The 22,825-nt window shown below is 45.8% G+C and overlaps 1 protein-coding gene across 3 annotated transcripts in view; it reads left to right on the plus strand.

Moving 5' to 3' along the window:
* The window catches only part of PLA1A (phospholipase A1 member A), a 34,266-nt gene that overhangs the window by 10,104 nt on the left and 1,337 nt on the right, over window positions 1–22,825 (plus strand). For 2 of the 3 annotated variants that reach the window (XM_007449137.1, XM_007449139.1), the window contains 7 exons: window positions 123–300; window positions 820–928; window positions 1,984–2,085; window positions 4,541–4,630; window positions 14,091–14,258; window positions 15,656–15,745; window positions 19,145–19,253. In XM_007449137.1, coding sequence (XP_007449199.1) covers window positions 123–300; window positions 820–928; window positions 1,984–2,085; window positions 4,541–4,630; window positions 14,091–14,258; window positions 15,656–15,745; window positions 19,145–19,253 — 846 coding nt within the window. The remainder of the gene's footprint in view (window positions 1–122; window positions 301–819; window positions 929–1,983; window positions 2,086–4,540; window positions 4,631–14,090; window positions 14,259–15,655; window positions 15,746–19,144; window positions 19,254–22,825) is intronic. The other variant, XM_007449138.1, reaches the window with a different exon arrangement.

Here is a 22,825-nt window from a genome sequence, read left to right on the forward strand (position 1 = left end):
CCCCTTACTTGTGACTTTTTCTCTGGGTTTGTTCTATTTATAGAAATGTCATTGTATGTTCCATGACAATGGATGTTGGCTGGGAAGATAATTTTCCTATCTTTTTTTGCCCCCCACCCCAGGGCTTTAGGAACCAAGCCTTCCTGGATTGATAAATTCATCAGTGCCCTTCTGCAGGCAGCAGATGCTAACGTGATCGCTGTGGACTGGGTTTATGGCTCTACAGGTGTCTACTTCTCAGCCGTGGAAAATGTGGTTAAGCTGGGACTCGAGATCTCCCGTTTCCTCAGTAAACTCCTGGTAGGTGTAGAAGAGCTTAGGGTGAGTTCTGGCTGCTTACGGGGTGGGGGGCAAAGGGGTCATAAAGAAAGAAGTGACGTGTGAGAAGGAGCTTTAGGTGGAAGCAGAGCCACCCAGTAGTCTGTGAGTCTTCGGTTCAAATCTCAACCTAGCCGCTTACAGTGCTGACCTTGGGCAGGTTTTTGAGCCTCCCGCTTGCTCCTCTGTAAAACATGCCACTGCATGTTAAATCAGTCAGCCAATGGCTGACTCTTCTAGGTCCTCAAGAGGAAATGGCCATGGTCATGCCTCACATACTTTGGACACCAAAGGGAAAGTGAGTGGGTTGTCAAGGTGGGGAGCCCAGGGAGAGGGCAAGTGATTAACAGGGTGGGATTCTGCACTTTTTCCCAAAGCATGTGTGGCTGGTGTGTCATGCCCAAGACCTTCTGCTTCTGATGCCTCAGGGAAAAGTGCTACCCATGTAAGGCCAGGGGCTGCTGTGACACAAGTGTAACTCACTGTAAATGCCCGTTCTAGGTGCTGGGTGTGTCAGAGTCCTCAATCCACATCATTGGTGTCAGCCTGGGGGCCCACGTGGGGGGCATGGTAGGACATTTCTACAAAGGCCAGCTGGGACGGATCACAGGTAACATTCTTCCCTGCCCATCCTCTCAGGTTTAGAGAGAGAGAGAGAGAGAGAGAGAGAGAGAGAGAGAGAGAGAGAGAGAGATCATGACCTGGAAGAGCCTTTGCTAAGGCAGGCAGAGGGAAGTGTTGGGCCTTTGTTCTTATGATCAAGTCATCGATCACCACTGAAATTTACTTATTGTGGCCCTTTTGGATAAAATGGTATTGTGTTGTTATTGCATGATCTCTAATGTCAGTGTTAGAGGCCATGTATTTCTTTCTGAGCCTCAGTTTCTACAACTGTAAAATGGGCTGTAACAGCTCATATATCCTTGGCCCACTATGGAAATCACCTGTAGACAGTTTTGCTAAATACTTGCCAAGTGCTGGGAACTTTATGCTTCAGGAGCTACCCTCAATCAGTAAGGGACCAGAGCTGTGTGGTAAATACCCTGGCTTCCTGGCACTTCATTGAGACAACTCTGAGTCATGTTCTACAGAGTCCTTCAGAGGGACCCCAGTGGGATGAGACCCAAAGAGATAATCTATTCATTAAAATTTTCTTTCCTTCTCTGACTCGTTTTTCCACTCCTTCACTACGCTTTCTGTGATTTTTTCCCAAATAAGCTACTTGCACTTTAAATCCTTCTCTCACAGTCTGCTTTTTGGGAGGAAGAGGAAAAGGGATCCAAGCTAAGGCCTGGGGAGAGTAATATTTACTTTGCTCTGTTGTTGTAAGTACTAGAAAGTGTGAAAGTGCCCAGCACAAGGCCTGGCACATAGTAACTACTCAAAAAATTATAGCCATTGTTATTACTACCTGAGGATTAATATTACTGACATTAATCCTTGCCAAATGGTTGGTGTTAGCAAGCACATTTCAGAGCCAGAGAAACTGGGTCATTGAGAGGTTAGAGACAACAGAGTAGAGCTTCCTGGGAAAGGTGGTCCTGAGCTAGTTCTCTCGCCCTTGGGTCCTTGTTGGGGGACTCTGATCCGAACTGGAAGGGTTGCCCATGTAGGTGTGCAGTGGGCCCATGGGGCTTCCTGTGGCTGACACGTCTGTCCTTGCAGGCCTGGACCCGGCTGGACCGGAGTACACAAGAGCCAGCTTGGAGGAGCGCCTGGACCCTGGGGACGCCCTCTTTGTGGAAGCCATCCACACAGACACGGACAGTGAGCTGGGGTGGCGGGATGAGCACAGGGCAGAGGCCAGGAGGCTGACATTTATCTGTGTGGCCCTGGGAGGAGACCCTTCCCCTCTAAGCTTCTGTCGCAGTGAGGAGTTTGCTAGCATGATCTTGAAAGTCTCTTCCAGCTCTGTCATTCTCTGAAGCCTGAGATGAATGATTTTATTTCTAGCCAGCAGCAGAAAGGAGGATTCTCATTTGTGGACCAAAACTGTTTGGTCATGAGTCTCACTCTGATTCAACACTAAGCTTTGTCTGAGGTAGTACTCAGAGGGCACTTCTGCCTGGGAAAGTCTTGCTGCTTTTTCAGGGTGAACATGCCTGGCCCCAGGAAATTGGGGCATTCCACTCCTGGGGCAGGTACTCAGACCTATCAGGACTTCCCTCCTCCCCAGAGGATAAGGCCAGCCCTCAGTCTAGTGAAGAATGAGAATTGCCCCCTTCAGTAATGACTGGCACAGTCAAGAACCCCCAGCTCTGAATCCATCGTGACCAAATTAAGCTCTTCTGACCAGCGGGCACTCCTCCTCATTTCTACTCGATGTCAAACACCCACAGAGTCTGGTGACAGGCCCCATGGCTCAGTGTGTTGGATACAAGAAGAAATTACATTTGTCTCTGACCAGAAGAGTTTGCAGTTCAACTGAGAGATGGCCATGTCTCATTCCATTTGGCTAGAAGCCTTCTTTTAGCATTCAAGACTCACGAATTCAGGATTCTGGAAGAAACTCATGCAGTCATATTATTCAACCCTCTTTCCCACCTCCATTTCACAGATAGGAAACCAAAGCCCATAGCCCTCTGCTTAGCTATTAAGTTAATTAAACATGTCAATTAACAAGGTTAACGCCTCATATTCCTAAATTTGCTAAATAGGTGACTCATTGGTCCCTGTTTACCTGTGCTAGGCCTCTCAGTCCCCTTCAAAGTTGGAGCCACTTCCTAATGTGATTTTTTTTAAAAAAAGGGCATTCCATTTATTCAGTCGGTCTTTATGATCTATGTAGCAGGCACTGAGAATACTACAATGCACAAGGCACCAAATAAGATCCCTGCCCACATGGAACTTACAAGCTAGTCGGCAAGCATTCGTTCACTAATTTGTTCAATAAATAAGTATTTGGCACTAATGTGTGCCAGGTACTGTGCTGGTGTTGGGGATAGAGCAGGAAAAAAGATGGGTAAAAGGCCCTGCCGTGGTGGAGCTTAACATACAAGTGAGGAGTCAAGATAATTCCACCCTGTGGAATTGTGATAATGAGGGATATGGGAGAAGTGCGACTCAGCAGCGGGTTCGGGGTCTACTTTCAAATAGGATTATTGAGGGAAATCTGGCCAAGGAGGTGATATTTGAGGTGAGACTTTGTGGATGAGAATGAGCCAGCACTGGAAAGAGCGAGGAGAACACTCTAGGGGGAGAGGACAGCCAAAACGAAAGTCTCGTGGGTGGGGGCAGGCAGAAGAGCCACGTGGTTAGAGCGCAGTGAGTGACGTGCTGAGAAAAGGGAGCAGGACCAGGCTGGACGTGGCGAGGAGTTTAAATTTTATTCTATGATCAGTGAGGAGAGGGCGGCGATTTGGATTTCCTGAAGAGAGTACTCTGGCTGCTGGGCAGAGAATGGACTGCCAGTGGGCAGTAAGGGAAGGCTCCCTGGAGGGTGTTTGCAGTGCTGGCCTGGGTGAGGGGGACAATAGTGGCATGGGTGAAGGTGGTGGCAGTAGAGACGGAGAGAAGTAGAAAGACTCAAAATATATTTTGGAGGTAGAGCTGACCCGACAGATGATGGGAGAGGATGAATCCTAGGTCATCACTTAACCCCTGGATAGATGACGTTAAGCAAGTAATACACGCTCAGTTGCTTACAACTGTGATAGATAATATGAAGAAGAAAATCAGGGCCTTTGGCAGCTGAATCTGACCAAGTCTGAGGGGTCAGATACAGTCACAAGGATGAGATGCAGGCTACAGCCTCTCAAACTCATCTCTTTGTAGCCAGATTATATTTCTGCTCAGTCATGAAAGCACAAAAATATGTGGGAGACTGGAAATGTGGTCCCACACACACATATCTGAACTATCACTTGAAGCAAAATAGAAACTATTCAACAAGGATATTTACCGAACTTATTAGAACATTTACTGACTCATAAAAACTTATATTAAGGGATATTTTTCTTGATTTTATTAGGCAAATATGAGTATCTTCTCATAAATTTATTCTTAGCTTCCTTTCAGCACGGCAAAACCTGTTTAGAAAACCAGCTGAGGGCTAGTTCCGTAGTCTCCCAGCACTTAGGAATGAAGTGGGCACCCATTCAGCACAGAGAGGGGGTGGGCCCCCAAGGTCAGACCTCAGGCTCTGCTGCCGGTGGACCCTGCTATGGGACCTGGAAAATAGGCCCCTGCAGGAAGAGGGTAACGGGGTTCTGCCTCCTTGCAGATTTGGGTATTCGGATTCCTGTTGGACATGTGGACTACTACGTCAATGGAGGCCAAGACCAACCCGGCTGTCCCACCTCCATTTCTGCAGGTCAGAAAGCCAGAGAGAGTTGATGTGTGGCTGCCCCAGAGACTGGAATTTACCAACAGGCTTCGTGTTGAGTCAGCCAGTATGGGCCATACGGGGTCTTCCTTACAGTTTCCTTAGCTGTGTCCCATCAATCTTACTCAGCACTTATTAAATGGATGTCTTTGGAGCCCAGGTATTCTAGGAGACGAGTGCCTGAAATTAAAAGCCTGCTCCATATTTAGGCTCCCTCCCCACTTCTTAGGCCCTGCTGTGATCCAACGCACTCAAGCCAATAACTTCTCTTCTTCCTGGGCCCCACTTTGTGGCAGAGTCCACAGTAGCTACATCCTCTGCAGAGCCTCGTTGTGGCAGAAACAGACTGATGCGCCCAAAGCTAGCTAGCTGAAGGATCAATTCAGTGCATGACCATTTCCCCAAACTAACTAAATTTAAGTTCTCTAAAATTATTTTCAAGATAATCTTCTTGAATACATTCAGTGAATATACATTTCTTCTCTTCTAAATTTATTCTTCTGGAATATTCTTTGTGGATATATTAATTGAATATATTCTTAGCGTAATTTTAAATAATTTTAAATTTATCAAAAGCTAAGCGTTGGGGCTTCCCTGGTGGCACAGTGGTTGAGAGTCTGCCTGCCAATGCAGGGGACACGGGTTTGTGCCCCGGTCCGGGAAGATCCCACATGCCGTGGAGCGGCTGGGTCCGTGAGCCATGGCCGCTGAGCCTGCGCATCTGGAGCCTGTGCTCCGCAATGGGAGAGGCCACAGCAGTGAGAGTCCCGCGTACCGCAAGGCACAGTGGTTGAGAGTCCGACTGCCGATGCAGAGGACATGGGTTCGTGCCCCGGTCCGGGAAGATCCCACATGCCGCAGAGCGGCTGGGCCCGTGAGCCATGGCCGCTGAGCCTGCGGTGGCCGGAGCCTGTGCTTTGCAGCGGGAGAGGCCACAACAGGGAGAGGCCCCCGGACTGCAAAAAAACAAAAAAAAAAAAAAAAAAAAAGCAGCTAAGCGTTAAGAATTGTGTAGTCTTCTTATATTCTTATGAATATAGCCAACCTATCAACATTTCATATGGGAATTTTATTTTGATTTCTGATTACTATGTTTTTAACTTTTTCCTGCTTTACCAAAATTTTAACATTTTAAGGATTCTTTTGACCACTGTGTTGAGTAACCACTAATCCAAACTTACCAACTTTACTGATTTTCCAAAAACATGTTTCTTTTAACAATTCATAAAATTTTTCAGCAATTCTGATTAGATGGGATGGTTTGAGTTTAATGGCTTTTGAAAATTTCTTTGGCATTTTAATTGGCCACTTTTTTTTTTCTTCATAACACAATCTGAGAAGGGTTTAGTTTGTGTCTCCCAGCTCCCTGTTGTAGCTAGAAGGAGGCTGGCCATAGAGAGTGTTCCAACTCTGGGGGAAAGGAAAGTCAACAAGCAGCTCAGACTTGGTTCTGGTCCCAGAGAGGGGGTCCCAAGGTGAAAGAAGAGTCTGAAGACCCTAAACCTTGGAGTTACGACTCATTATAGACCTCTTAGTGCCAGCAAATTCATTCAGTGTGAATTATTACAAATTTTAAAATAGTCAACAAAAGGGGGAAAGTGGGGGTGGGTGGTGGTGGTGGTGGTGTGATGAACTGGGAGATTGGGATTGACATATATACACTAATACGTATAAAATAGATAACTAATAAGAATCTGCTGTATAAAAATAAAATAAAATAAAATTCAATAAAATAAAATAAAATAGTCAAGAAAAACAATAACCAGAAAACCAGGTGTCTGTTATATTGGGACATTTGGCAAATTCAGTGTATCAGTCACTTGGTGAGGTGAACCTCAACACACTGGCTTTCTTTTTTTTTTTTAGGTTGGTTCCAATTTTTATTATTGTTGTTAATAATAATACAATGAATGTGCTTACACACCAACCCTTCCCCTTTCTTTTTTTTTTTTAACATCTTTATTGGAGTATAATTGCTTTACAATGTTGTGTTAGTTTCTGCTGTATAACAAAGTGAATCACCTATATGTATACATATATCCCCATATCCCCTCCTTCTTGCGTCTAACTCCCACCCTCCCTATCCCACCCCTCTAGGTGGTCACAAAGCACCGAGCTGATCTCCCTGTGCGATGTAGCTGCTTCCCACTAGCTATCTATTTTACATTTGGTAGTGTATATATGTCCATGCCACTCTCTCACTTCGTCCAGACTTACCCTTTCCCCTCCCCGTGTCCTCAAGTCCATTCTCTACGTCTGCGTCTTTATTCCTGTCCTGCCCCTAGGTTCATTAGAGCCTTTTTTTTTTTTTTTTTTAGAGTCCATATATATATGTTAGCATACGATATTTGTTTTTCCCTTTCTGACTTACTTCACTCTGTATGACAGACTCCAGGTCCATCCACCTCACTACAAATAAATCAATTTTTGTTTCTTTTAATGGCTGAGTAATATTCCATTGTATATATGTGCCACATCTTCTTTATCCATTCATCTGTCGATGGACAAGTAGGTTGCTTCCATGTCCTGGCTATTGTAAATAGAGCTGCAATAAATATTTTGGAACATGACTCTTTTTGAATTATGGTTTGCTCAGGGTATATGCCCAGTAGTGGATTGCTGGGTCATATGGTAGTTCTACTTTTCGTTTTTTAAGGAACCTCCATACTGTTCTCCACAGTGGCTGTATCAATTTACATTCCCACCAGAAGTGCAAGAGGGTTCTCTTTTCTCCACACCCTCTCCAGCATTTATTGTTTGTAGATTTTTTGATGATGGCCATTCTGGCCAGTGTGAGGTGATACCTCATTGTAGTTTTGATTTGCATTTCTCTAATGATTAGTGATGTTGAGCATCCTTTCATGTGTTCATTGGCAATCTGTATATCTACTTTGGAGAAATACCTACTTAGGTCTTCTGCCCATTTTTGGATTTTTTTGATATTGAGCTGCATGAGTTGCTTGTATATTTTGGAGATTAATCCTTTGTCAGTCGCTTCGTTTGCAAATATTTTCTCCCATTCTGAGGGTTCTCTTTTTGTCTTGTTTACGGTTTCCTTTGCTGTGCAAAAGCTTTTGTTTCATTAGGTCCCATTTGTTTATATTTCCATTTCTCTAGGAGATGGGTCAAAAAGGATTTTGCTGTGATTTATGTCATAGAGTGTTCTGCCTATGTTTTCTCCAAAGAGTTTTATAGTGTCTGCCCTTATATTTAGGTCTTTAATCCATTTTGAGTTTATTTTTGTGTATGGTGTTAGAGAGTGTTCTAATTTCATTCTTTTACATGTAGCCGTCCAGTTTTCCCAGCACCACTTATTGAAGAGGTTGTCTTTTTTCCATTGTATACTCTTGCCTCCTTTATCAAAAACAAGGTGACCATATGTGTGTGGGTTTATCTCTGGGCTTTCTATCCTGTTCCATTGATCTATCTTTCTGTTTCTGTGCCAGTACCATACTGTCTTGATTACTGTAGCTTTGTAGTATAATCTGAAGTCAGGGAGCCTGATTCCTCCAGCTCCTTTTTTCTTTCTCAAGATTGCTTTGGCTATTCGGGGTCTTTTGTGTTTCCATACAAATTGTGAAATTTTTTGTTCTAGTTCTGTGTAAAATGCCATTGATAGTTTGATAGGAATTGCTTTGAATCTGTAGATTGCTTTGGGAAATATAGTCATTTACACAATGTTGATTCTTCCAATCCAAGAAAATGGTATATCTCCCATCTATTTGTATCGTCTTTAATTTCTTTCATCAGTGTCTTATAGTTTTCTGCATACAGGTCTTTTGTCTCCTTAGTTAGGTTTATTCCTAGGTATTTTATTCTTTTTGTTGCAGTGGTCAATGGGAGTGTTTCCTTAATTTCTCTTTCAGATTTTTCATCATTAGTGTATAGGAATGCAAGAGATTTCTGTGCATTAATTTTGTATCCTGCTACTTTACCAAATTCATTGATTAGCTCTAGTAGTTTTCTGGTAGGATCTTTAGGGCTCTCTATGTATAGTATCATGTCATCTACAAATAGTGACAGTTTTATTTCTTCTTTTCCAATTTGGATTCCTTTTATTTCTTTTTCTTCTCTGATTGCTGTGGCTAAAACTTCCAAAATTATGGTGAATAATAGTGGTGAGAGTGGGCAAACTTGTCTTGTTCCTGATCTTAGTGGAAATGGTTTCAGTTTTTCACCCTTGAGAATGATGTTGGCTGTGGGTTTGTCATATATGGCCTTTATTATGTTGAGGAAAGTTCCCTCTGTGCCTACTTTCTGGAGAGTTTTTATCATAAATGGGTGTTGAATTTTGTGGAAAGCTTTTTCTGCATCTATTGAGATTATCATAGGTTTTTATCCTTCAATTTGTTAATATAGTGTATCACATTGGTTGATTTGCATATATTGAAGAATCCTTGCATTCCTGGGATAAATCCCACTTGATCATGGTGTATGATCCTTTTAATGTGCTGTTGGATTCTGTTTGCAAGTATTTCGTTGAGGATTTTTGCATCTATGTTCATCAGTGATATTGGTCCGTAGTTTTCTTTTTTTGTGACATCTTTGTCTGGTTTAGGTATAAGGGTGATGGTGGCCTTGTAGAATGAGTTTTGGACTGTTCCTCCCTCTGCTATATTTTGGGAGAGTTTGAGAAGGATAGGTCTTAGTTCTTCTCTAAATGTTTGATAGAATTCACCTGTGAAGCTATGTGGTCCTGGGCTTTTGTTTGCTGGAAGATTTTTAATCACAGTTTCAATTTCAGTGCTTGTGATTGGTCTGCTTATATTTTCTATTTCTTCCTCATTCAGCCTCGGAAGGTTGTGCTTTTCTAAGAATTTGTCTATTTCTTCCAGGTTGTCCATTTTATTGGCATAGAGTTGCGTGTAGTAATCCTTCATGATTCTTTGTATTTCTGCAGTGTCAGTTGTTACTTCTCCTATTTCATTTCTAATTCTGTTGATTTGAGTCTTGATCCTGTTTTTCTTGATGAGTCTGGCTAATGGTTTATCAATTTTGTTTATATTCTCAAAGAACCAGCTTTTAGTTTTACTGATCTTTGCCATTGTTTGCTTCATTTCTTTTTCATTTATTTCTGATCTGATCTTTATGATTTCTTTCCTTCTGCTAACTTTGGGTCTTTTTGTTCTTCTTCCTCCAATTGCTTTAGGTGTAAGATTAGGATGTTAATTTGAGATTTTTCTTGTTTCCTGAGGTAGGATTGTATTGCTATAAACTTCCCTCTTAGAACTGCTTTTGCTGCATCCCATAGGTTTTGGGTCATCGTGCTTTCATTGTCATTCGTTTCTAGGTGTTTTTTGATTTCCTCTTTGATTTCTTCAGTGATCTCTTGGTTAGTCAGTAGCATATTGTTTAGCCTCCATGTGTTTGTTTTTTTTACATTTTTTTCTCTGTAATTGATATCTGGTCTCATAGCGTTGTGATTGGAAAAGATACTTGATACAATTTCAATTTTCTTAAATTTACCAAGGCTTGATTTGTGACCCAAGATATGATCTATCATGGAGAATGTTCCATGAGCACGTGTGAAGAAAGTGTATTCTGTTGTATTCGGATGGAATGTCCTATGAATATCTATTAAGTCCATCTTGTTTAATGTGTCATTTAAAGCTTGTGTTTCCTTATTTATTTTTATTTTGGATGATCTGTCCATTGGTGAAAGTGGGGTGTTAAAGTCCCCTACTACAATTGTGTTACTGTCAGTTTCCCCTTTTATGGCTGTTAGCATTTGCCTTATGTATTGAGGTGCTCCCATGTTGGGTTTATAAATATTTACAATTGTTATATCTTCTTCTTGGATTGATCCCTTGATCATTATATAATGTCTTTCTTTGTCTTTTGTAATAGGTTTTATTTTAAAGTCTTTTTTGTCTGATATGAGAATTGCTACTCCAGCTTTCTTTTGATTTCCATTTGCATGGTATATCTTTTTCCAACCGCTCACTTTCAGTCTGTATGTGTCTCTAGGTCTGAAGTGGGTCTCTTGTAGACAGCAATAATACAGGTCTTATTTTTATATCCATTAAGCCAGTCTATGTCTTTTGGTTGGAGCAATTAATCCATTTACATATAAGGTAATTATCGATACGTATGTTCCCATTACCATTTTCTTAATTGCTTTGGGTTTGTTATTGTAGGCCTTTTCCTTCTCTTGTGTTTCCTGCCTAGAGAAGTTCCTTTAGCATTTGTTGTAGAGCTGGTTTGGTGGTGCTGAATTCTCTTAACTTTTGTTTGTCTGTAAAGATATTAATTTCTCCATCAAAACTGAATGAGATCCTTGCTGGGTAGAGTAATCTTGGTTGTAGGTTTTTCCCTTTCATCACTTTAAATATGTCCTGCCACTCCCTTCTGGCTTGCAGAATTTCTACTGACAGATCAGCTGTTAACCTTATGGGGATCCCCTTGTATGTTATTTGTTGCTTTTCCCTTGCTGCTTTTAATATTTTTTCTTTGTATTTAATTTTTGATAATTTGATTCATATGTGTCTTGGCATGTTTCTCCTTGGATTTATCCTGTATGGGACTCTCTGCACTTCCTGGACTTAACTATTTCCTTTCCCATATTAGGGAAGTTTTCAACCATAATCTCTTCAAATATTTTCTCAGACCCTTTTTTTTTTGTCTTCTTCTTCTGGGACCCCTATAATTTGAATGTTGGCACATTTAATGTTGTCCCAGAGGTCTCTGAGACTGTCCTCAATTCTTTTCATTCTTTTTTCTTTATTCTGCTCTGCAGTAGTTATTTCCACTATTTTATCTTCCAGGTCCCTTATCCATTCTTCTGCCTCAGTTATTCTGCTATTGATTCCTTCTAGGGAATTTTAAATTTCATTTGTTGTGTTGTTCATTATTGTTTGTTTGCTCTTTAGTTCTTCTTGTTCCTTGTTAAATGTTTCTTGTATTGTCTGCATTTTATTTCCAAGATTTTGGATCATCTTTACTATCATTACTCTGAATTCTTTTTCAGGTAGACTGCCTGTTTCCTCTTCATTTGTTAGGTCTGGTGGGTTTTTACCTTGCTCCTTCATGTGCTGCATATACCTCTGTTTTCTCATTTTGTTTAACTTGCTGTGTTTGGGGTCTCCTTTTTGCAGCCTGCAGGTTCACAGTTCCTGTTGTGTTTGGTGTCTATGCGCAGTGGGTGAGGTTGGTCCAGTGGCTTGTGTGGGCTTCCTGGTGGAGGGGACTGGTGCCTATGTTCTGGTGAGTGGGGCTGGATCTTGTCTTTCTGGTGGGCAAGGCTGTGTACGGTGGTGTGTTTTGGGGTGTCTGTGAACTTAGTATGATTTTAGGCAGCCTCTCTGCTAATGGGTTGGGTTTTGTTCCTGTCTTGCTAGTTGTTTGGCATGGGGCGTCCAGCACTGGAGCGTGCTGGATGCTCTATGCCATGCCCAGCTCTGTTGGGTGGAACTGGGTCTTAGCATTGAGATGGAGATTTCTTGGAGAGTTCTCGCCGATTGATATTATGTGGGGCCAGGAGGTCTCTAGTGGTCCAGTGTCCTGAACTCAGCTCTCCTGCCTCAGGGGCTCAGGCCTGACACCAGGCCAGAGCACCAAGACCCTGTCAGCCACACACCTCAGAAGAAAAGGGAGAAAAAAAGAAAGAAAGAAATAATAATAAAATAAAAAATATATATTTTTTAAAAGTAATAATAAAATAATAATACAAGAGAGCAACCAAACCAATAAACAAATCCGCCAATGATAACAAGTGCTAAAATCTATACTAAGATAAATATAAAAATCAGAAACAAATCAGTCACAGACAGCAAACCCCAAGTCTACAGTTGCTGCCAAAGTCCACTGCCTCAATTTTTTGTTGATTCGTTGTCTATTCATGTATTCCACAGACGTAGGGAACCTCAAGTTGATTGTGGGGATTTAATCTTCTGCTGCTGAGGCTGCACGGAGAAATTTCCCTTTCTGTTTGCACAGCTCCTGGGGTTCAGCTTTGGTTTTGGCCCCGCGTGTAGGTCGCCCTCAGGCATCTGTTCCCTTCCCAGACAGGAGGGGGTTAAAGCAGCGGCTGATTAGGGGGCTCTGGCTGTCTCATGCTGGGGGGAGGGAGGGGTACAGTAGTTATAATTGGAATGCAGGGTGAGCCTGTAGCAGCAGAGGCCAGTGTGATATTGCAACAGCCTGAGGTGCACCATGTGTTCTCCCGGGGAACTTGTCCCTGGATCACGGGACCCTGGCAGTGGTGGCTGCACAGGCTCCCGGGAGGGGAGGTGTGGATAGTGACGTGTGCTTGCACACAGGCTTTTTGGTGGCTGCAGTAGCAGCCTTAGCGTCTCATGCCCGTCTCTGGGGTCTGTGCTGAGAGCCGAGGCTCGCGCCCATCTCTGGAGCTCGTTTAGGCGGTGCTCTGAATTCCCTCTCCTCATGCACCCGAAACAATGGTCTCTTGCCTCTTAGGCAGGTCCAGACTTCTTCCCGGACTCCCTCCCGGCTAGCTGTGGTGCACTAGCCCCTTCAGACTGTGTTCACGCAGCCAAGCCTAGTCCTCTCCCTGGGATCTGACCTAAGCCTGAGCCTCAGCTCCCAGCCCTGACCCGTCCCGGCGGGTGAGCAGACAAGCCTCTTGGGCTGGTGAGTGCCGGTCGGCACCGATCCTCTGTGCGGGAATCTCTCCACTCTGCCCTCTGCACCTCTTGTTGCGCTCTCCTCTGTGGCTCCGAAGCTTCCCCTCCCACCACCCTCCGTCTCTTCCAGTGAAGGGGCTTCCTAGTGTGTGGAAACTTTTCCTCCTTCACAGATCCCTTCCCGAGGGGCAGGTCCCGTCCCTATTCTTTTGTCTCTGTTTTTTCTTTTTCTTTTGCCCTACCCAGGTACGTGGGTAGTTTCTTGCCTTTTGGGAAGTCTGACGTCTTCTGCCAGCGTTCAGTAGGTGTTATACAGGAGCTGTTCCACATGTAGATGTATTTTTGATGTATTTGTGGGGAGGAAGTTGATCTCCGTGTCTTACTCTGCCATCTTGAAGGTCTAACGCATTGGCTTTCATAGATGGACTGTGAACTGTGGAGGACACCCTTGATTGTCTTGTTGCTGGGTTGTGTATAATGAGGTTGTAAAAAACTGGTTGTGTGGGTGATGCTGAGGAAGGTAAAAATGTGCATACAGATATCCGTTATGAGAGGGAGGGTTGGGATCGCCAGCTCTCTGTATGTTCCCATTTTCTGAAAGAGAGTTTTTATGATCGTGGAAGAATGGGTGTGTATGTAAACAGTTTTCTTGTTAAATTAACTAAGTTACCCAGGAAAGTTAAAAAGAAAAGTGAGAGTGTAGTAACCATGTTCATTAATATTTTTAAAATGTGGCTCCAGGGACATCCCGTGTATTTATAGCCTGTTGGAGTATAAAATTCAATAAAATTACAGTAAGTAGCATGGAGGGAGTTTCCATTTGTCTTGAACTGAAACCTTCGTTGTGTTCTTTTTGCCCTGTTCAGGCTACAGTTATCTGATCTGTGATCACATGAGGGCTGTGCACATCTACATCAGCGCCCTGGAGAATTCCTGTCCATTGATGGCCTTTCCTTGTACCAGCTACAAGGTCTTCCTTGCTGGACACTGTCTGGATTGTTTCAACCCTTTTCTGCTTTCCTGTCCAAGAATCGGTAAATGCTACTCCTTTGGCTTCCTTTGACAGTTTGCGGAAAGTTCAAGTCTTGTCACCTCTTTAAGTCCTGATCTCCTATGGTCAAGAGGTCTACCCAAGCAGGGTAAAGAAAACTTAAGCAATGAGTCGTTCAGCCTGTCCTCACCTGGAAGGTGGTGTTTAGCTCTCTGCGTCCCACCCCTCACCCTCTATACCGCTGCCTGATGCCATACTGGCTCTGCACACAACCCTCACACACACACACAGGCACTGGCATGTAAGTCCAGCCTCAGGATGCTCTCCAGAAGCACTGGTATAGTCCAGATTGTCTGTATCCACTCTCAGACCCGATGCTCACCATAGGTCTTCCTCGCTAGGCCAGCCATTCTCCAATTCCTGATAGGCTGTAAATCAAAGTGTTTTGGGGGAATCCCCAAGGCTGGCACACTGTGCCCACCTTAGAGGTGTGAGACCACATGCCGGCTGGAGGGGTTCCTAACTGCCGAGTGGCCTGGGCACACTCCTGGATGATCCAGGCCAGCCTGGAGAGAAGGGCTCAGGAAGGCTGAGGCTCCAGCCTCAACTCACCCTGTGCAGATCGTGGCTGTGAAAATCCTGGGGTCATCCAGTGTGGAGGGCTCCAGGAAAACGCCTGGGTAGTGTAAATGGGCCTTCCCCCTCCCTCACTCTCCCACTTCCCACTCCTGGCTGCCACTCAGAACTGCAGCAGCCTGCCATTGCTTATAGAAATGAAATGAATATCAGCTTGACAAAATGTTAAAGTAGGGGTGGTTTCCCATAATAAAGCGAATCAATATTACTTCCTACTCGTCGGGCATATGTCACTGTTTCCCACAGATGTGATGGACCAGACGGTTTAACAACCACTTCACACTGCCCCGCCTCATCTCTCGCTAGACTTTCCCTTTTTTCCAAACACCACAGGGATGCTAACTACTCATACTGCCAAGAGTATTTCACGTTTCCTCACCCTGTGTCCCTTTGCCCAGACTGTACTTTCTGCCTGGAATGCCCTTCTCTGACTTGTCAACCACTATTCTTCAGCTCAAACACCTCCCTGTGCTCCAGTACACAGGATACAAATGCCACTAAAACAACTGTCATATAGATTGTTTTGCAAGTTGAAGACATCATTTCAAATTTCTTATAAATACTTCCTGGGAATGGGCCAGATAATCTGCAGAATGTATTTGTTGTCTACCTGTATGTTTATTCCCATCTGGATGGGGTTGCTTGTATCCCAGGACTCACCGCAGGGCATGGCACATCATGAGTATACAGTGGAGTTGTCTGTGGAATAAATGGGTGCATGAATTAATCGATACATGGCTGGGTGCTGTGGAGCCCTGAAATGGCCTCCTCAGGGCTCTGCTGTCTTTGCTTCTCTATCTCCAGGGCTGGTGGAACAAGGTGGTGTTAAGATAGAGCCACTTCCCAAGGAAGTGAGGGTCTACCTCCTGACCACTTCCACGGCTCCATATTGCGGTGAGTGTGGGCAAATGAGCTGCTCAGCTCTGCCAGTGTGCTGTCCAGCTGAGTCCAGGGCTCCGTCTTGGGCTGTGTCCAGCCCAGCATGGTAGCTGAAGTGGGAGGTGAAGAACTGGGGCAAAAATGTCATGGGAAGGGAGAGGTGGCTTTTCAGAGCTAGCCCAAACCACGGCTCTATGGATGAAAACTTGGCGGCATCTTACTTTACTGTCGGTATACTGGTCCTCATTCCTCCCCACCCCACCATGGAAACCTGCCTTCCAGTGTAGGTCCTCTCTGGAGTGGTATTTGGGAGTAACTTTTGGATTTCTCCTTCCTGCATACATTTCCCCCTCCTTATTGCCCATCCTATGTGTCTCCCACTCTGGCAGCCCTCCTAGGTCGGGGTCCACGAGGAATACTGAACCTTCATATACATATTCCAGCTGTTTACTATGGCTCCTAACCACTGCATTTCATTGAAGCTAAGATGCCAGCGATTGTGAGAGATGTTTAATGTGAGAGAAATGGGCGTCTTAGAATCTATGACATACGTTACAGGCTGAACCATCCTCCTTCCCTACGCTATTTGCCTCTTAACTAGGTTGACTATACGTCCTGATTTTGTTATCCTGGTTCATTGTGTGTTCAGAATAGAAGTACGCTGGACTGGAGGGGACATTATATGATCGCCCTAATTCTAAATGATTTTCTGATCAGCTGGTGTCTGGTTGGTTGGTGGAGGGATCTTTGTGGCTATACCTTCCTGGTACTAGAGGGCCTGGTGAAGTGTGAGACAGAGCCCGAAGCTCAGGCTCTGTGGTCACCCAGACCTGGATTTGAATCTCGGCTTCTCCATTTACCAGCTGTGTCATCAGGAGCAAGTTTTTTTAACCTTTCTGAACCTCTATATACTTATGTGGAAAATGGGAAAAATAACAGTACCTATTTCAAAGAATCAATTGTGAGGATAAAATAAAATACGTAGTACACAGACAATCACCAGCACAGTGACTGGAACTCAGTAAGTAATAATTCCCTTCCCTCTGTCAATGGGAGAATTTGGGAGATGAGATGAGGGTGTTTCTAACTTCATGCCACAGAGAATACGTGGCTACTTCTTAGGAATAAAGTGGGTTACAAGAGTCATCTGTGGGCTTTCCACATGTATCAGCTCATCTGAGAGCCCAACCCCGAGCGGTGATGTGCCCAAGGCTACGTGGGTGGGTGAAGAAATTAGCATTCAACTCCAGGTCTTCTGACTCCAAAACCTTTACCTTTTCCAGGTCATCATCTGCCTCCATACTTGTGTCTCTGCCCCCTCTTCCAAGAACCCGCTCTTTTCAGCTGTATTTCTCAGTTACTCTCGGGTCTTGCGGCCCCTCAGAGGTCAGCCTGAGGGAGGACTTTGTCCGGGTTGGAGGCAGGGCTGCTGGAACCAGACACCCCGTCTCTACTTCCAGCTCCAGGGCAGCTTCGCGACAGCTCCTCTCTGTCCGCACAGCCAGAGAGCCTGAGGAACACCTGGAAGTTAAAGGCATTTTTAGGTCCCTGCTAAGGGTGATTCACCAGGCCATACATTTTCTGACTGTTTCATTTTTGTTGTGAGACTCCCTCCCCATTCCCCCAGAAGTATGGCTGTGTCTGTTCAAAAACCTCAGCAGGCCTGCCTCTTCTGAGCCTTCCATTCTGAGCATCAGAGCTGGGCCCATCCTCTCCTGGGGGTGGGAGGTACGGGGCACCCACCAGGTAGCCCACCTGGCAGCTCCCGCTCTCACCCACTCCCAAGCCATCATGGCACTGAGCTCCCATTGCCCGGCACCCTTGGCCTGCAGTCACCCTTGGCCTCTGCCAGGCAGGCACCAGAATGGACAGAGAATCTTCTCCAAAAAATCATTTTTCTAACAATATTACTTTTCTCTTGTAGAGCAATGTTTCACCCGAAATGTTTTCTCCCCATCACCTCATTTAATCCTCATCATGTTCTGTGAGGTGATGTTGGGGGTTATTGATTATAGATGAAGGAACTGAGGCCCAGAGAGGTTCAGTGACTTAGGCAAGGCGATACAACTAGTAAGCAGCAGGCCTGGCCTTGGACCCAGTTCCCCTGGCAAACCATCCAGGGCTCATGTGCTGTTTCCCATGTCATGTCCCCAAGCAGGTTGGATTTCACCAGCTCCCACCCACCCAACGTTAGCCGACCTGGCCCTCCTAGGGCTTTCAGGGTAATCAGAGAAGAGAGAAGCAGAACCTCAGGAAACTTTCTTAATCAGTGATACATGCTGATAAAGGAAGAAGCGATATAATATATCAAACTCAGCCCAGAGAATTAAATTCCTAAAGCTATGTAAGTTAGCCATTTTTCCACATTGCAAATATCCACTCCAGTTCAGCCCTTGCCCATCAACATAACAATCTGCATCCATAATAAACAACTGAGAAAGAGAGACAGAAGGGACGTGGCATCTGAGGTTTCACTCTGTGGAGTCCTGTTACTAACCCCATGAGCCCCGATGGACCACATCACTCCTCCAACTTAGAGCTGACTCTCCTTAAATTCACTTAGTCCCTCCTCCCAATGTTCACCCATAAAACATGACAAATGAAAAAGTACAGGGCAGAGCTCTAGCTATGTCCCAACCACCAAAGGAGTCTGTGAAAATGTTCGGAGACCAAAGTCACTGCATGGGGCCACCAGATGGGCTTACCCCTTAATGAGGAAAGGATGGGGTGCTGGGGAAGCTGTAACCCTTCTTAACCTCTCTTGCCAAAGGGGCAGCAGGTCTGGGGATATCACCGTGAACCAGGCTGCTCAGCCAGTTTGTGTCGACAATACCAGCTTTGAGAACCTCAGTGTCTGTGTTGCCCAAGCAGGTGGAGATGCCACACAGGCACCCAGCCACCACAGGGAGGGCAGTAGTCATCTCCTGCACACGTGGTGGGTTCCCTGACACAGGGTGTATGCTAAGGGGGGGAGGGGCGTTGCTCTATTTTATGAGTTAATTATTTAGTATAAGATAGACCCTTTTTGGTTCTTTCAAAATCACACCATCAGGATAATGTCACTCGTTGGTAACAAAGAATGACACAGTGCCAAAGAGTGGCACATTCTAGGATTACAAGTAATAATAAAAACTGTCATGTATTGAATGATTCCTAGGCACAGGCACTGTCTAAGGACTTTATATGCATTAACTCATTTAATTCTCATTCAGACCTGTGGGGTATGTAATTTTATTATCCCAATTTACACTAGAGGAAGCTGAGAACCTGCGACAACAGGTAATCTGCTCCAGGTCACACAGCTGCTAAGAGCTAGAGCGAGATTTCCTAACTGCCCTGCTGCTCTCTGGGACATTTTGTGCATTGCACCCACTGACCTCTGGCCCAGTTATCTGCTCTGCTTTGGTTTCCTAGTGCATCACAGCCTTGTGGAGTTTTACTTGCTGAAGCTGAGAAACCAGGACACCTGCATCACGGTCACCTTCCTTAGCAGCGGTGTCACCTCCTCGGTCACGATCACCATGTACGTAAGTGTCCCACATGGCTGGCTTCTCTCCTTCCATTTACATACATGCACATATATCCCAGGACAGGCACTGTGTGATCACTGATGGGTGGGTGGAGCCAGCTGAGCTGGGGATGGGGGTGAGGGTGGCACCTGCCACAGATGGACCCACAGACACATGCTGGGCAACTGTTCCAGGTTCAGGATCAGTACTGGGTCCAAGTATAGTGTATTCAGACAATAGCAGACAAGCAGGCAGACAGCAGTAATGGAATGTCCCAACAGGTGCGGAGAGTTTGGGGATTGGGTCCCTGATAGGAAACAGCATCAGGAATCCAGGCAGGGGGCATTAGGGATGTCAGCAAGTAGGAAGGCCTCAGCCATTGGCCCAGGGAGGGCTGACCAGAGCCTGGGAAGCACCTACTCCTGGGCGGAGGGATGGGAGGAGTGGGGAGCAGTTACTAGATGGGTTTCTAGAACAGACTCTCAGACAGAGGGTCAGTTAGCAAATGAGTGCAAGGTGAGGGCCAGCAGGGTTGATGCTGAGTGGTGCCAATCCCTGGAACTGGGGCTGATTTCCTTTCTTTGTTGGGTCACACTTGGGCCTCGCAGCTGGTGAGACCAGGCTTGAGGTAAGCAGGCAGAGAGCCTCAACTGCAGGGAGCCGCAAGCCTGGCAGGGGACAGGAACTCAGCAGCAGTGATGCATGTTTCTTTAAAAAGTCATTGGGGGCTTCCCTGGTGGCGCAGTGGTTGAGAGTCCGCCTTCTGATGCAGGGGGCGCAGGTTCGTGCCCCGGTCCAGGAGGATCCCACATGCCGCGGAGCGGCTGGGCCCGTGAGCCATGGCCGCTGAGCCTGCGCGTCCGGAGCCTGTGCTCCGCGACGGGGGAGGCCACAACAGGGAGAGGCCCACGTACCGCCAAAAAAAAAATGTCATTGGTTAGTTACTCACAAGCCAGCAGGAGACAGACTAATCAGATAAATCACTGTCTCAGTCAGGGCTCAGTCTGGAAACCAGAGCCCAAGCCAGGCAGTCCAATAGAAGGAAATTAACACAAAGAGCTAATTACAAAAGTGTGGGGAGAACTGAAAACCCAAAAGGAGGATGGGGAGGCAACGCAGAGATCAGCAAAAGGAGCCACTCCACCCCAGAGCTCGAGGGACAAAGCCAGGTGGTGTTGGTAGAACAAGGAATGGGATGGGGGGTGCAGGATGGGAATGATTGGCAGGAGTTGGAAGCAGGGAGGAAATGCAGCTCCTCCAAATCACTGCCTGAAGCAGCGTCCCGCCTGTGCCGTGGAGCCTGAGAAGTGTGGTTTGCAGGGGGATGGATGGAGCACAAACAGGGACGTGACCAGTACCCATACGCAGAAATGCACAATTGTCAGCAGTGGCAGGGGCTACGAGAATAAATAAGATAGAGCCTGACCAAGTGTGAAGAAACAATGTTTGAGTTGAGATCTGAAGGATTTGGAGGATCCTTCCCCCCAGACCAGGGGTTAGTGAGATATGACACGGGGAGCAGACAGCAGTGGGACCAGGCATGGGAAGAGGAGGCTGGAGGGGCAAGTCAGGGTCAGACCATGCCACGCCTGGAAGGACAGGGTAGGGATTTGGGGTTTTATCCTGAGAGCAGTTTGGAGAGCTGCTGGGAATTTTAAACAGGAGAGTGACGGGATCAGATTTGGCTTTGGAAACATTTCTCAGGCTGCAGTGATGGATATTAACTGTGCTGTCAGGGAAAGACAAGTTTCTGCTGGGAGGAGCTCACGTCTGGGCTCCCAAACACTCTCCCACCAGGCAGTGTTCCAACTCACCCAGGCCTCACAGCACAGGACAGCAGGCAGTCAGGACACCCACACAGATCTTGGGGTGCCCACGTGAGCCTTGCAGATTATAGCTGAGTAATTTTCATTAGATCAGTTCAAGGTCACGTTACTACTGCAAGGGTGTTTTTATCACCTTTCCAGCCCACTGGTAGATAAGCCGACACTGGCAGGAATCATGACAATGACACACAACTCTGGCTGCCTGTTAGAACCACCTGGAGAGCTTTAAAGAATACTGACAGCAAGCCCCACCCCAGACCAGTAGCAGTAGAATCTCCAGGTATGGCTTCAACCACTACACTGTTAGAAGCTCCCTGAGTGATCAGAATGGACGTCCACAGATTCCTTCTTTTTTCTCCCCAAAGAGATTTGCATTACTGTTTTGAAGAAGGCTATCAGAATGTGATTATCTTCAATTCCTTGGTTCTTGTTTCCTCTTCCAGAACAGAAATTTAAAAGAAGGGAGGGGGTTTATGTGTGGTCTTTCCCCTACTTTCAATAACTTTGTGAAACCCCAAGATTTCCCTCCAATTAGAAAATTTACCCAGGCCACTCACTCACAGTGTCCTTTGTAGCCCTTCTAGTTTGCAAGCTCTCCATCCAAGCAGACTCTTAAAGTGAATAATCCTCTTATTTTTTCCTCTGAAATACTTCAAAACACTTTTGAAATCTAAAAAAAAAAAAAAAAGAAGAAGAAAGAAAGAGAGAGAGAAAGGAAGAAAATGGAACAGCTTTTTTTTTTTTTTTTTGCGGTACGCGGGCCTCTCACCGCTGAGACCCCTCCCGCCGCGGAGCACAGGCTCCAGACGCGCAGACCCAGTGGCCATGGCCCACGGGCCCAGTCGCTCCGCGGCATGCGGGATCCTCCCGGACCGGGGCACGAACCCGCGTCCCCTGCATCGGCAGGCGGACTCCCAACCGCTGCGCCACCAGGGAAGCCCATGGAACAGCTTTTAAACAAAGTTTTACCGAATCTTCCTCAAAAGGACAAAACAAACTGTATGACTAATCCTGGGTTAGAAAGTACACAAAGAAGACATTTCATCAGTATGAAGAGGCCAGAAAGGAAAGGGAAACGATGCTCACTTTAGACAACACCCAGTGCCACAGCGGAGGGGAAAGCAGTGCCTTCCGGGCTCTCCCTCTTTCTCACAGTCTCTCTTTCTGAGCCCAGAGGGGACTGGAACAGGCCAGAGCAGGGCCTGGGGCGGGGGTGGTGGTGGTGGTGGTGGCTGGGGGCGCGTGGCTGGGGCTTAGACCTAGGGCTGTGTGACTCCAAAGCCATAGCTGGGAGGAGACCACACCTGGACTCCACCGCAGCTCTGTCTGGCTTCGAGGCCTGTTGTTTGTTCATTTGTTTTCATCTACACTTTCATACTCAGTCTAAAGTAGAGTAGTCCTCACACAAAATTCTTGGAACTGAACATCCTAGAAGAGGCCTCTACTTCCAGGTAGATGGACCTGAGACTGAAGATATTCACTAATCAGAATTCAGATCTTCACTAACCTGAATTCAGTTCTTCACTAACTAGGACCCTTTTCCAGATGTGAAAATCCAAGGGCTACTATTTTGTTGCAGGGTCCACTTATTCACTTTCAAAAAGCATCACCTATTTTCTGCATCACATTCAAAGCTGTGAGGGTGTGGGCCGAGGGGCTGGTGAGGGTGATGCAGAGGACCATGGAGCCCACCTTCCAGGAACTAACTGACCGGGCTACCCGCAGAGCCCCTAGGAGCCAAGGGGAGGCAAAGGCCAAAC

This window comes from Lipotes vexillifer, unplaced genomic scaffold, assembly GCF_000442215.2.
Source record: "Lipotes vexillifer unplaced genomic scaffold, Lipotes_vexillifer_v1.1 scaffold999, whole genome shotgun sequence".
Taxonomy (NCBI): Eukaryota; Metazoa; Chordata; class Mammalia; order Artiodactyla; family Lipotidae; genus Lipotes; species Lipotes vexillifer.